General features: G+C 44.6%; 1 protein-coding gene across 1 annotated transcript in view; it reads right to left on the bottom strand.

The window, feature by feature from the left end:
- Nucleotides 1-2836: 2836 nt before the first annotated feature.
- THAP4 (THAP domain containing 4) overlaps nucleotides 2837-12899 on the bottom strand; it is a 29640-nt gene continuing 19577 nt past the window's right edge. The window contains exon 6 of the mRNA XM_048507017.1: nucleotides 2837-3165. Within this exon, the coding sequence (XP_048362974.1) occupies nucleotides 3046-3165 (120 nt within the window). The 3' untranslated portion in view covers nucleotides 2837-3045. The remainder of the gene's footprint in view (nucleotides 3166-12899) is intronic.

Here is a 12899-nt window from a genome sequence, read left to right as displayed (position 1 = left end):
CACAGTGATTATCTCCCCGCCTCCGCCTCAAAAAAGTAACCAACCCAAACAAAACCCCCAAAACAACCACTTTGTTTTATTTTCTCCTGGGCATCTAACAGAATTTTTTTAAAAAACCACAGTATGCATTTGGCATTGACTGCTCTCCACCTCAGAGTTCAAGCATGCTTTATGAGTTACAAAGACGTTTCCTGTTCCTCAAAAGAGACAGCAGTAATAATTTATAGTTGCTAACAATTTCATCTGTAGGAATTAATCACAATATATGGGACACAGTGAAGGGTTGAGAAGTGAAATTCAAGTACAGCAGAACTCTCATGTCCTCATTTTAAACTGGCAGACAGCCCTAATGGGGATTACTGCAATATAGAGTCTGAACTCCCCACATTAATCCCCTATTTTACTGGGAGCTTCTTTATTATGCTAGATGAAAGGCACAAGCCTTCTCCACACAGGCATAGCAGACAGAGGGATCCTGGTAAGGCATAACAGCACCCCTTAATTCACTCTCCCACCCAGCCCCACATAAATACTCATCTCACAAGGCTAGTATGAGGAACAGGACATCTGAATGTCTCCCCTAGCTTTATTCGGTCTTTCACTTTTCATCAGAGGGCTAGAAGGGGAAAGGGGAGGCCATCCTTTCCTCACAAGATCCTGAATGCTGAATGCCCATGGGACAAAAAATGAGAAGGGGGAGGGCTCAATGACATTTTTTAAGAAGAAGTGTTGCACATTTGTGACAAACAGTCAAGGTTTTCCTGCTGCTAAGTAAGGCACCTTCTCACATTGACAGAAGACTCCTCACTTGAGGAAGACTTCAGAAGGAAGTTCTTGGATCTAGTCTATCACTTCATGCTCTGACATCTTCAATAGGTTTCTGGTTTTAACAACATCAGGATAATTAAACAAGTTTAAATGCAATGGATGTCTCATTTATTCTTGGACTTATGCCTCACATCAAGTCAGACAAGTCCATCTTGCTTAGCATAGTAGCCCCAGTTACAACAGGTGAGCCACAGACCCCACCCCAGCTTCTCACAGATCATCAAACATAGCAGGGAAACTGAAGAAATTCCCTGTGACTCTTCCCAGTTTTACTGATACTGGTTCATTCGCAAAGACTTTATCTAGCTCAGGGGTCTGCAACCTGTGGCTCTCCAGATATTCATGGACTACAAATTCCATCAGTCCCTGCCAGCACGGCCAATTTGCTGATGGGATTTGTAGTCCATGAACATCTGGAGAGCCGCAGGTTGCAGACCCCTGAGCTAGCTCTTCAGAGCCTATCTGGGGAAGAGGGTAGTTCAAAGCTCCAACTGGTATGTGGGTTAATACTAACAAGACATTATTATGGTCCTCTTAAAACACACTCAAGCAAAGGTTACATCAAAGGCAATTTCACCGGCATTCATCCTATATCCTGGCATATCATTCAGTCTGCACATCAACCCTCAGAAAATACTTACATCAACAGAGCAGTTCAAGGGTTACAACAAGGATGCAATAAGAAAGAAGAGGTATGTTGTGGACCAATCATTTATCAGCTACTCTACTATACAAAACCTAGTGCACATTAGATAGCTGAACACTTTCCGACGCTGCAACATGAAGACTATACAAGCAATTCACTGAAACACAAGGCAGTCAAGTATGCAAAAATATCCCAACAGCAGTTTATATGTCTTACTAAGATCCATGGGACTTGATAAATCTGATTTTAAAGAGACATCCAAAATAATCTAACATGCTTTTATTTCAAGCATTTTGTTGCATAGTATTCAATAAATGCTACTGTAAATTAAAATAACAGCAGCTATTCAGAGCCAACATATTTCTAAACATACAGAGAATCATTTGTGTTTATATGTCTACACCACTTTTTTTTTATTAATTCCATTTCAGTTTTCATTGTTTGATATTTTCTCCTCTTTGGATTGTTGAGGTAGAATTTAAAACCTCATTTTAAACCCCAATCTGAAAAATCAAAAAAGGAGGAAGTGAAGAACAATTAAGGGGAAATTGAAAGGAAAGTCATCAAGGGGCTCTGGGGGTGAATTTGCGCCACTTCATATTTGATACTGGGGGGGGGGGGGGGGGAGAAGAGAAGGAGACCTTAAACTTGGGTTGTGAACTATTCAGTATTATGCAGTCCATTTATGAAAGGCATAAGAAAATGGCCAAGAGAAACATCTTAAGAATGTCAAAATACTGTGCAAATCAATCATTTAGTATTTGAAGGTTCTAGTTATGTTCCCCACCAGGACAGTATCTCTGAAATTGTGGCACTTTTAAACTACAGTAGAAGACCATTCAATTCCCCCTCTACTGCTGCCTTTGCCACATACTTACGTCAATCTCAAGTTACCACAAAAATCATGGCTGAATGATAATCCCTATTCCACAGATATTTGATTCTACAGCACTGGGCTTCATCCTGACACACCACAGAACACTTAATATGACCAAAGGAGCTAAGGACTGTTTATATGAAGCTAACAGGGTAAGACCCACACCTACAATTATTATTAACAGGTTCTAGTTCTAGACTACTTGATCAGAGAAATCCATGGCTACTCCCTGCACATGACCAGTTTGTATGTAAACCATTAAGATCACTAAAAGGAAACTCCAAAAAATGAAGTCATCCATCATTCTCTACACTTCATAAGGATGAATTTTGAAAGTTTCTTTATCAATTATCAAATACAGAGACGTTTCTAACATGATGTCGTTCAAAGCCACATCCTCAAGAATAAAGTTTTGTTTTATTATTATTATTATTATTATTATTTATTCCACTTTTATACCGCCCTCCCCCAGAGGGCTCAGGGCGGTTTTAATTGGCTTTACTTTTTTTAACTACTTTTACAGAAACCTCAAAGTAAACTCCTTCAGTAACTGCAGTCTGTGGTCTCTCCCCAACCTGCTGCCAGGTGAGAACTGGGTCACAAGATGAAAAGTCACTGTTCTGCTTCCAAGCTGCCTCCTTTCCCCGTAAGCCTTGGCCTCAGCGCTTTTGTGGCAAAACCACTCTCCTTTGTTTTAAGGTGTCACTTTCTTATAGGTAATGTGGAGGTGCTGAGTCATTGGCTGTGTAGTGGTTGCCATGGAGACAGTCTGTTCTAGTTTCCCATCGGAATTGAGCCGGAATTTTCTAGTAATCTAAGGAAAAATAGAAAACAGAAGGTTTTTTTAATTTGATTCTGTTCATGCAAGAAGAAACAATAGCAAAGCAAAGTGCGTGGACTGAATAAATTTAATCACTCATCGCCTGCCCTTGCAAAATTCCACAGAGATGATATTATTACAGTTGCACTATTCCTCCCAATAAAAAGTTTTGTGGTCAGGGTGTCTGAAGATGAATGTGCTGAATTTCCCCATAAATCAGAATGCAAGAATTTACTTGAAAACAAAAACAAGCTCTTTCAAATTGCTTCAGTTTTTGGGGCATCCTTGGATCTTTCTCTAAGAAAAGTCAGCTGATTGAAGTGTTAATCCTTAAAAATAGGACCTAGGATCAGAATTAGACATGGGAGGATTGGGCTCTGCACAATAAATAAAAACACAAATGCACACAACTGTGCCTCATTTGAAAGCCACCCCTGCTTCTAATTTGTCAAGCCAGATTTACTCAAAGCAACAGACTGAAGTCAGCGAGTTACAATAGGAGAAAAATGGGACACAGAATTAGATCCAAGATCTCTTTAACTGAGGAATAGGGTCCAAATAATGGTGTTAGGACCAAAAGTGAACAGGGGCTTGTGATCAAACTGCAAGCCAGTTTCGTCTGTTCTTTTTCTTGGCAAAGAGCACATGAAATCCTCAACAAGGCCCTTCCACTTATTTCAGTAAACGATTTTTGCACATAATCCAAGATTTTGTGTATGTTTGTCAGTGCCCTTTGCCCCTTTTGCCATAGTTACCATCAGTTTTAAAGAAGAGTGGAAGTGAAATATCCGGGAGTGAAGCGCCCAGCCCAAGAAACTCAGCCAAAGGTTATTTCCCTGAGTGCAACTGCTCAAAAGAACAGCAGAGAAGCATTTGATATGTAACGTTCCAATAGAAAAGTTTTGTAACTCTAAAGCTTTCTAATGAACCTGTTATTCTGAACACATAGCAAGGCAATAAACACACAAATGTAAATCCACTTATGTATAGAAGAAGGGATCTATGGAATTAAACATTTCACCCTTTTAAAACAAATGGATGAAAAATGCCATTTTAAAAGCCACTTATGCTGCAATCCTATGTTAAGTTACAGCAGCCTAAACCCACTGATTACATTACAACCCAGAAAAAGTAGATACAGGCAAGATAATAAATGGTCAGCTATTTTGTGGCTGCACTGCCAAGTCCCCAGCCACAATTAGAAGACTTGCTGAGAATCCCAAAATATCAGCAAGGGCTCTCTTTTTTAACACATGAATTTTAAGTAATTGTGTAAGCTGCTCTGAGCCCTTGGACAAGCTTATTTTTGCTGTCAAGTCACTTCTGACTTCCGGTGACCCCTGGTGAGGTTTTCAAGGCAAGAGATGTTCAGAGATAGTCAAGGACGTAGGTAAGGGGGGGTTTCTCGGGTTCAGACCCCCCATTCATGTCCAAAGCTCCGCCCACCTGTTTGTGGGTTTAAAAAACATTTTTAGTGTTTTTCGGTTTTTGGCCTGCAGGGGGTGCATTGTTTAGGCTAGCAGCACCAAACTTTCCGGGATTGTTTGGGGGACTCTCCTGATGATACTACCCAGGTTTGGTGAGGTTTGGTTCAGGGGGTCCAAAGTTATGGACTCCCAAAGGGGGTGCTCCCATCCTCCATTGTTTCCGATGGGAGCCAATAGAAGATGGGGACTACACGTTTGAGGGTCCATAACTTTGGACACCCTAAACCAAACTTCAAACCCAGTTCCTCCAGATTAGAATGTACCTGCTCTTAACCACTATGCCACATTGAAAGTGATGCTGTTTCAGGGTGGGTGATAATCCACCCCAAAACAGCATTGCTTTCAATGTTGTTTAACTGGGGACCTCAGATTCTCCTTTTAAGGTGGATTTAAAAGGAGAATTTGGCTCTCTAGTTTAAACACCATTGAAAGTGATGCTGTTTGGGGGTGGATACCAGCATCACAGTGGCTGCCGGGGGTGGGGGGAGGGAGGGACGCAAAACTCAGATTTTGCACTGGGCTCCATTTTCCCTCTATGCCTCTGCCCAGAGGGGAGGGCAGAAGGAACTGCCAGCTGCTGGCTGGGAGCCCAGCTGCTGGGGGGCAGGGGAGGGCAGGGCAGGGGAGTCTGCCGTCCCCAGCCTTGGAGAGCTGCATTTATAAGTGCTAGGCTGGGGACGGGCCTTGGGGAGGCATGGTCATGCCCTAGGGACGGGTGGGGGTGTGGGCTCACCCCCCGAACCCCCCCTAAAAAATCTATACCTATGTCCCTGGAGATAGTATACCATTGCCTGCTTCCCTGTCGGGACCCTGGTATTCCTTGAAGGTCTCCCACCCGAATAGTAGCCAGGGTCAGGGGGGGACTAGTTACTACAACGTTCTAATGTTCATATTAGAAGTGCATAATCTTGTTTTTTCATTGTAATGAATCAGCAGGATCTTCACATTTAATATAACAAACCCTTCATGTAACGATACTCATTATACATTTCAGATTTTTCAGGTAACCCATTTTGAAGGTCAGCTCAGAAAGTCTGACTGTGGCATTATTGTGGGGCTGTCTGTAGGGGTGGAGACTGAGTTACTGGAAGTTAATTTCACCCTAATTTGAATTTATATTGCAAAACCATTTATAGAACAGGAAGAATTTTGTAGGACTATATCTGCATAAACTACTTCCTAGATTATGAGAGTCTCTATGTGTCCTAAACTTACAACATTTTTATCTGGCTTTTCCTCCATGGAGCTCTGGGCAGTGCACACTGGTCTCCCCTCTATTTTATCCTCACAACAACCCTGCGAGGCAGGTTGGGGTGAGACAGAAGTCACCCAACAAACTTCAAGAAGAATTAACAGCTATTTTTTAAAACTACAGAAGCACACATTTATTGTCATCCATGAATCTATCAAGTAAACATCTATATTCAGACAATTCGTTAAAGATGCATGCTTAAACCCACAAGTCTTTCCCAACCAGTGGCGTAGCTGCCACAAACTCCCTGGGTGCCCCTGTGGGAGTCACGTGGGGATGCAGAAAAATCGTCCCCACTCTTTCGTAAAGGAGGAGAGGCAAACTCCCTGGGTGCCCCTGTGAGAGTCACGTGGGGATGCAGAAAAATCGTCCCCACTCTTTCGTAAAGGAGGAGAGGCATGGCTGGGCAGTGCCCGGGCAGTGTGCACCGAGGCCCAGCCACACCCTTCCTTCTTCACAGAAGTGGCTGGGTCTTGGCCCCCCCATGTCCTCCCCTCACGCCCTTTCCACTTACCTGAGTTCAGCTAGCTCAGGGGTAGGGAACCTGCGGCTCTCCAGATGTTCAGGAACTGCAATTCCCATCAGCCTCTGTCAGCATGGCCAATTGGCCATGCTGGTAGGGGCTGATGGGAATTGTAGTTCCTGAACATCTGGAGAGCCGCAGGTTCCCTACCCCTGAGCTAGCTGCAAAAAGCAGCCAGTTGCAAAAGTAGCCTGGTGGGAACTACACTTCCCAGGAGACCTTGAGAGCCCCCCCGGAGACCTCTGCAGGAATTGGAGCTCGCAAGGGAAGTGTAGGGAAGTGTAGTTCACTGGGAAGTGTAGTTCCCACCACGATGCTTTTTCAGCCGGCTGCTTTTTACAGCCAACTGAACTCAGGTAAATGGGGGAGGCAGGGCATGGGGGGGCTGGGCACCATTTTGCACTGGGTGCCATCCCCCCCCCCATCACCACCACTGTTCCCAACATAAGAGATGGAACAGAGGAGGCAGAATCCCTCCACAGAATGCAAATTTCAGGTCCATGCAGTGTCTATTTACTTCAGGACACCAAAAGATGGATCATCCACTGGGGCATTTTCATGCAAGTATCCTGAATGTATCTTACCAGAACTATACAAAGACAACAGGTTTAACTTGTTCCTATATCATCTGTGAGACACCAAATATTTAAAAAAATTGGCATTACACAGGTGGCAATTCTAATGATATCGATATCTTAAGTCTATACATAGAGCATATTAGGGTTGACTTATACTCGAGTATATACAGTAACTACTCAAGCTTCCCTGTGAAGTTTAAGTAACAGTTACATGTAGTTGTAACTTGATCAAAATCAGTTATTATTTTCCACATTTGCAGGACTAATAATGCTGCATCATCTTTCACCATCTTTGCAGTGGATCCTGGTTCCTGGGAAACCATGGTTCTGGCCATCTAAGATTCTGATAGCTGCTGTGTACAAGCTGAATTTCACACAGAGGTATCAGCTGTTGGAGAGATTTTTTTTCTATGTTCATACAAGCATGTATCTGCTTTGCTGCATAAATTTATGATGGGAGGCTCTGAGAGGTTAAGGAGGCAGGTTCTCATAGGCATACACACTGGAAAGGTGTGCATCTTTCGTTCATGTATGATGATGTACATGCAGGGCACACATAAGTTCCTCACCAGAAGTGACATTTAAACAGGAAATTCATCACAGTTAAAGCAACTGATTGGCTTCTTTAGGGGATTGTGTCAAAAAATCAACCTCCAGTTCAACAACACAACACAGTTCTTCCGCCAGCATAATTCACAGAGAACAGAAATGATGAACATTCAGCTCGAGGTCAGCATTCTCAGACCCAGGAGCATTCTGATCAGAATAATATTACATTTTTAAAGTATCATCTACACAGGAATTGCAATGTTCAGTTTGCCAATTGTCCTTTGTTCAATCTCTCCTCAAACTGCATTACTTCTGGCATTGTCTTTCCCAAACCGCCCTGATTTTTATTCTTTCCGCCTGGCCTACCACTAGTTATGTAGCCCTGTGACTATTCTTTCTTTTTTGCCTCTCTCTGCTTTGGGTTTTATAAGTCAGTTTCTGTGTTTAGCATACTTCAGAAATCACAGTAGTAGGGAAACCTCAGTGCCCTTCTGCTCCCCACAGTCTATGCAGCCTTCCATGTCTTTGCTGTATGCCCACCCATGATGAAACCTTTGTCTACACCCTTTGCTGCTGTTCTTCTTTTTCGCCAAGTGACTTATGACCAACACTATCACAGCACAAAAATGCAGAGGAACAGAACTCCTTCAAAGTCCATAGAAATGGCCTTGCCGCTTTGGGTTCACACTGAGGAATGAGGGGATTTTTTGTCTTCCTTCTTATCAGTGGAATGTATTTGCTGTGCTAAACTCACCAACTACAAAGAGAACAAAGGCTGGCTGGTGATGAAGAATATGAGCAAACTGGATAAACTGAAGAGGAGAGGAACAGTCTTGAGGAGACATGAATATTTGCTAAATATGTGAGTATGTCTTTCTTACGCAGGTAGAATGCTATTCAATTACAACACAGTTGGTAACAAGTTTGGGTTCATAACCCTCAAGGGAATTAAGTCAAATGAACTGGTGAACTTCAAGGATACAAACTCAATAGCACTGTACCAGCTGAAACAATGCCCTGTCCTATTTCAGCTTAGAACTAAAAGGAGCAACTTCAGGGCTCGTGTGCTAAATCTTTAGTTTTTCTCATCAGAGGTGATGACTAATGCTAACAACACTTAACACTGAAACAGTTTTCAAGTGCTCAAAGCACATACATTATTTTAGTAATCCTTATGACAGCTTTGTAAGGTAGATAATCCCTACCTACCTTATTGGCTGGATAAGCTATACAAGTATAGGAGAAACACACCTCCAGATAAGTCAAAGCCAAAACAAACTTCACAAAACTAATGAATAGGCACAGGGATGAAAGAAAAAGGTGCCCAATGTATATGATCAATGCTTCCATAAGCAGTCATTTAATGATGAAGCTGAACCAGCAAGTAAAACAGCATTCTGGGAGCCACCAGGAGTTATGCATGTTTCAAAAATGCTTAAAACTGTTCTATTGTCAACCCATTCAACCAGCAAGAGTTGCTGTTTCTTCTAGAAAGAAAAGAGACATATTCAGGTGCTACTTTCATTTTTGACCCCATAGAGCTGTTTAGCATACTTGTGGCTCTTCTGTGCAATGTCTGCCAATGTGGCTTATATTGTGTGTGTTTTGTGGGATAACACACTGGGCACATGGTAGTCATGCGAGTCTTCTGGTTGACAGTAATGTGCTCATGTTGCTTCCCATGAGCCATGGAGTGGGTACCACTGCCATAGAGGGAATGGTGATACCTCAACTTCCCTCAGCAAAAAAGGATGCATTGCAATCCCAACAGCACATGTCGCAATGGAGCAGTCTTATATCACAACACTGCCACTGATTAGCTGTTCCTTAGATCAGAGTCCTCAGACTGCATGGAAAGGCCCCATTGATGAGCATGGAATACCAGAAGGAGGGGTGCACAAAGCTTCAAGGAGAGTACACTGAGGCAGATGAAGTCTTTTTCTCACAATTTAGAACATTTAAGGTATAAATGTCCCCTAGAAGATTTTATCAAATGTGATTTGTGGGGGTGATGGCTCTCCTACCCATTCCATTATCCTAATGTGATTTTGTTTTCTTTTGATGAAGTTTTCCAGAGTATTATTTCAGGGAAAGTTGAAGATGTTCTGGAATTTTCCTCTAACAACTTACGATCCCAGTACCCCAGGCTGTAAAGATGTCTACATACTCAGTTGTGGAACAGATTGATGGGGCTAGATTGGGAGCCTCAGATTCAGGGAAAGACTGGGAGGGAAAAGCATATCTGGAAAAAGGCTCCAACCCCACATAGGAGGAAGAGAGAATGCAGGCCGAATACTACCTCCCCCTCTCTATGGGATGGCCCAGCCCTCAGGTGTGTGTGTGGGTGGGTGGGGGGAATCAGCCACCATGAAAAGTCCCAGCAACCATTATGGCTAGTCAACCCTTGCTAAGGGCAAGTTTAGAAGGTGGCCACAGGCTTAAAACTCCCAAGAAACCACAGCCTTAAGGTCTACATATTTCCCCAAGTCCTTCCTGAAGCTCTTGTTAGTCTCAGTTCTAATTTACATCAAGTTCTGCTATCACTGCCACAGTGCACCGAGAAGAACTCTGAAAGGAGCTGGATGAATTAGCATTAAGAACATAAGAACGAGCCTGCTGGATCAGACCAGAGTCCATCTAATCCAGCACTCTGCTACTTGCAGTGGCCAGGTGCCTTTGGGAGCTCACATGCAGGATGTGAAAGCAATGGCCTTCTGCTGCTGCTGCTCCCGAGCACCTGGTCTGCTAAGGCATTTGCAATCTCAGATCAAAGAGGATCAAGATTGGTAGCCATAGATCGACTTCTCCATCCGCCAAATCTGTCCAAGCCCTTTTTAAAGCTATCCAGGTTAGTGGCCATCACCACCTCCTGTGGCAGCATATTCCAAATACCAAATCACACGTTAGCGTGAAGCAGGTGTTTCCACTTTTATTAGTCCTAATTCTTCCCCCCAGCATTTTCAATGTATGCCCCAGTTCTAGTATTGTGAGGAAAGAGAGAAAATTTATCTCTGTTCTACATTTTTTTTCACCCCATGCATACAATTTTATAGACTTCTAATCCATATCCTCCCTCAGACATCTCCTCTCCAAACTAAAGAGTCCCAAACGCTGCAGCCTCTCCTCATAAGGAAGGTGCTCCAACCCCTCAATCATCCTCGTTGCTCTTCTCTGCACTTTTCATATCTCTTCGATATCCTTTTTTTTGAGATGCTTGGCAAACCAGAGACTGAACACAGTACTCCAAGTGCAGTCGCACCACTGCTTTATATAAGGGCATGACAATCTTTGCAGTTTTATTATCAATTCCTTTCCAAATTATCCCCAGCATAGAGTTTGCCTTTTTCACAGCTGCCATACATTGAGTTGGCATTCCCATGGAACTATCAATTAAAAGGCACTTCAAATCCTCTTTCCCTGGTTCTGTGACTGATAGCACTGACCCCTTGCTGGCGCCAGTATGTGAAGTTTGGATTTTTTGCCCCTATGTGCATCACTTTACATTTTGCTACATTGACACTGCATTTGCCATTTCTTAGCCCACTCCACCTAATTCTATCAAGGCCTCGCTTGGAGCTCCTACCGCCAATCCCTTTGGCGGACTTCTCACCACCCACCATGCATAATTTGGTATCATCTGCAAACTTGGCCACCATGCACACCCACACCTACTTCCAGGTCATTTATGAATAGGTTAAAGAGCACTGGTCCCAAAACGGGATCCTTGGGGGACACCACTCCCTACATCTCTTCATTATCACCGAGAATTTCCCGGTATTTACACTCACCCCTTTGCTTTCTGTTTTTTTTTCTCAAACCAGTTTTTAATCCATAGGACTTCCCCCCTTATTCCCTTGATTGCTGAGTTTCCTTCTCAATGAGTCTCTGGTGAGGAACTTTCTCAAAAGTCCTTTGGAAATCCAAGTAGAGCAATGTCCACTGGTTCCCCTTATCCACATGCCTGTTTACACCCTCAAGAACTCCTAGTAAGTTTGTAAGACAGGACTTTTCCTCTGCAAAGCCATGCTAACTCTTCCCTCAGCGAGCAGGGTCTTGCTTTTCTACATGTTTTATAATTTTATCTTTAATGATAGATTCTACTAATTTACCAGGAACAGATGTCAAACTGACTGGCCTGTAATTTCCCGGGTCCCCCCTAGATCCCTTTCTTAAAGATTGGTGTGACATTGGCCATCTTCCAGTCTTCAGGGATGGAGCCTGATTTCAGGGATAAGTTGCATATTAAAGTGAGAAGATCAGCAATTTCATGCTTGAGCTCTTTAAGAACTCTTGGGTGAATGCAATCTGGGCTAGGGGATTTGGTAGCTGTCCTGCGCCCATGATGGGGCCCCTGCTGGGACCCCTGCTGCCAACCCACCATCCCCTGCCCGGCTGTTGGAATCGCTGGCCTCACTCCCGTTCTCCGGGGAGTGGACTAAGTGGGACAGCCGCTTTAGCCACAGGGTGGCCTGGCTGCCCACCACTTCCCTAAGACCTGTAGCGTTCTAGGGAGGGAGAGTAGGGAAGCCTCCCGGCTAGCCCTTAGAATGGTGACTTCTCCCGTCCCCTCAGTACCTGCCTTGAATGCCAGGCCTGCGCTCTCTTTACTCTCGAGAGCAGGCCTCTCTTCCTGCCTCTCTCCTCCTCCCTCCAAACACGCTATCCGTTGTTCCCTTCCTTGCCTCTTTCCCTCTCTTCCCTCCTCCACCTTTCCACACACCCTCCCTCCGTCTCTCGCTGCAGCCCTTCTCCCCTTCCCTTCCTGAGTGCGGTGCCTCCTTTTATCCCCTTCCCAATTGTTCTGAGGGGTTGAAAACCCTTCCCCTGCTCCTCAGCCTGCTTCCCTTCCCCTGTCTTCAGGCCCAACAGGGGCTCAGGCTGAAGTCGAGCTCTCCCGGCTGCGCCCCTCCCCTCCCGGTAAAAGGCAATAGCTGTTGGACTCCTGAGTCTGTCTCAACGCTGGGCCTCTCCCGGCTCCCGCCCGACCTGCCCGGCCGAGGCGAAAGGCCTTGCTCAGTCCCGAGCTCCCTTGCGACCGGCTCCAGCGGCAGACCTCCCCTTTATGCGCTTCCAAAGCCAGCCGGGACCTACTCTGCGCTTGACCACAAGTCCTAGGGAGGGTGGGGTTTTCCCAGCTGCCCGCCAGCCGCCCGAGGGTCCAGCTTGAAAGTCCTGGGGGGAGGGTGGGGTTTCCCCACGCTGGGTCTGCCGGCCGGGCTGGTCCGGCTGAAAGTCCAGGAGGGGGGGGGTGGGAGTTTCCCCCGCTTCCGGACAGTAGCATTTAGTTCATCAATGGCTGCCAGAACTTCTTCCTTGTCTACCACTATCTTCGCTAGTTC

Source organism: Sphaerodactylus townsendi, linkage group LG08 (genome assembly GCF_021028975.2).
Source record: "Sphaerodactylus townsendi isolate TG3544 linkage group LG08, MPM_Stown_v2.3, whole genome shotgun sequence".
NCBI classification, from domain to species: Eukaryota; Metazoa; Chordata; class Lepidosauria; order Squamata; family Sphaerodactylidae; genus Sphaerodactylus; species Sphaerodactylus townsendi.
Note: the sequence above shows the minus strand (reverse complement) of the source record. Positions and strands in the feature narration are given on the sequence as shown.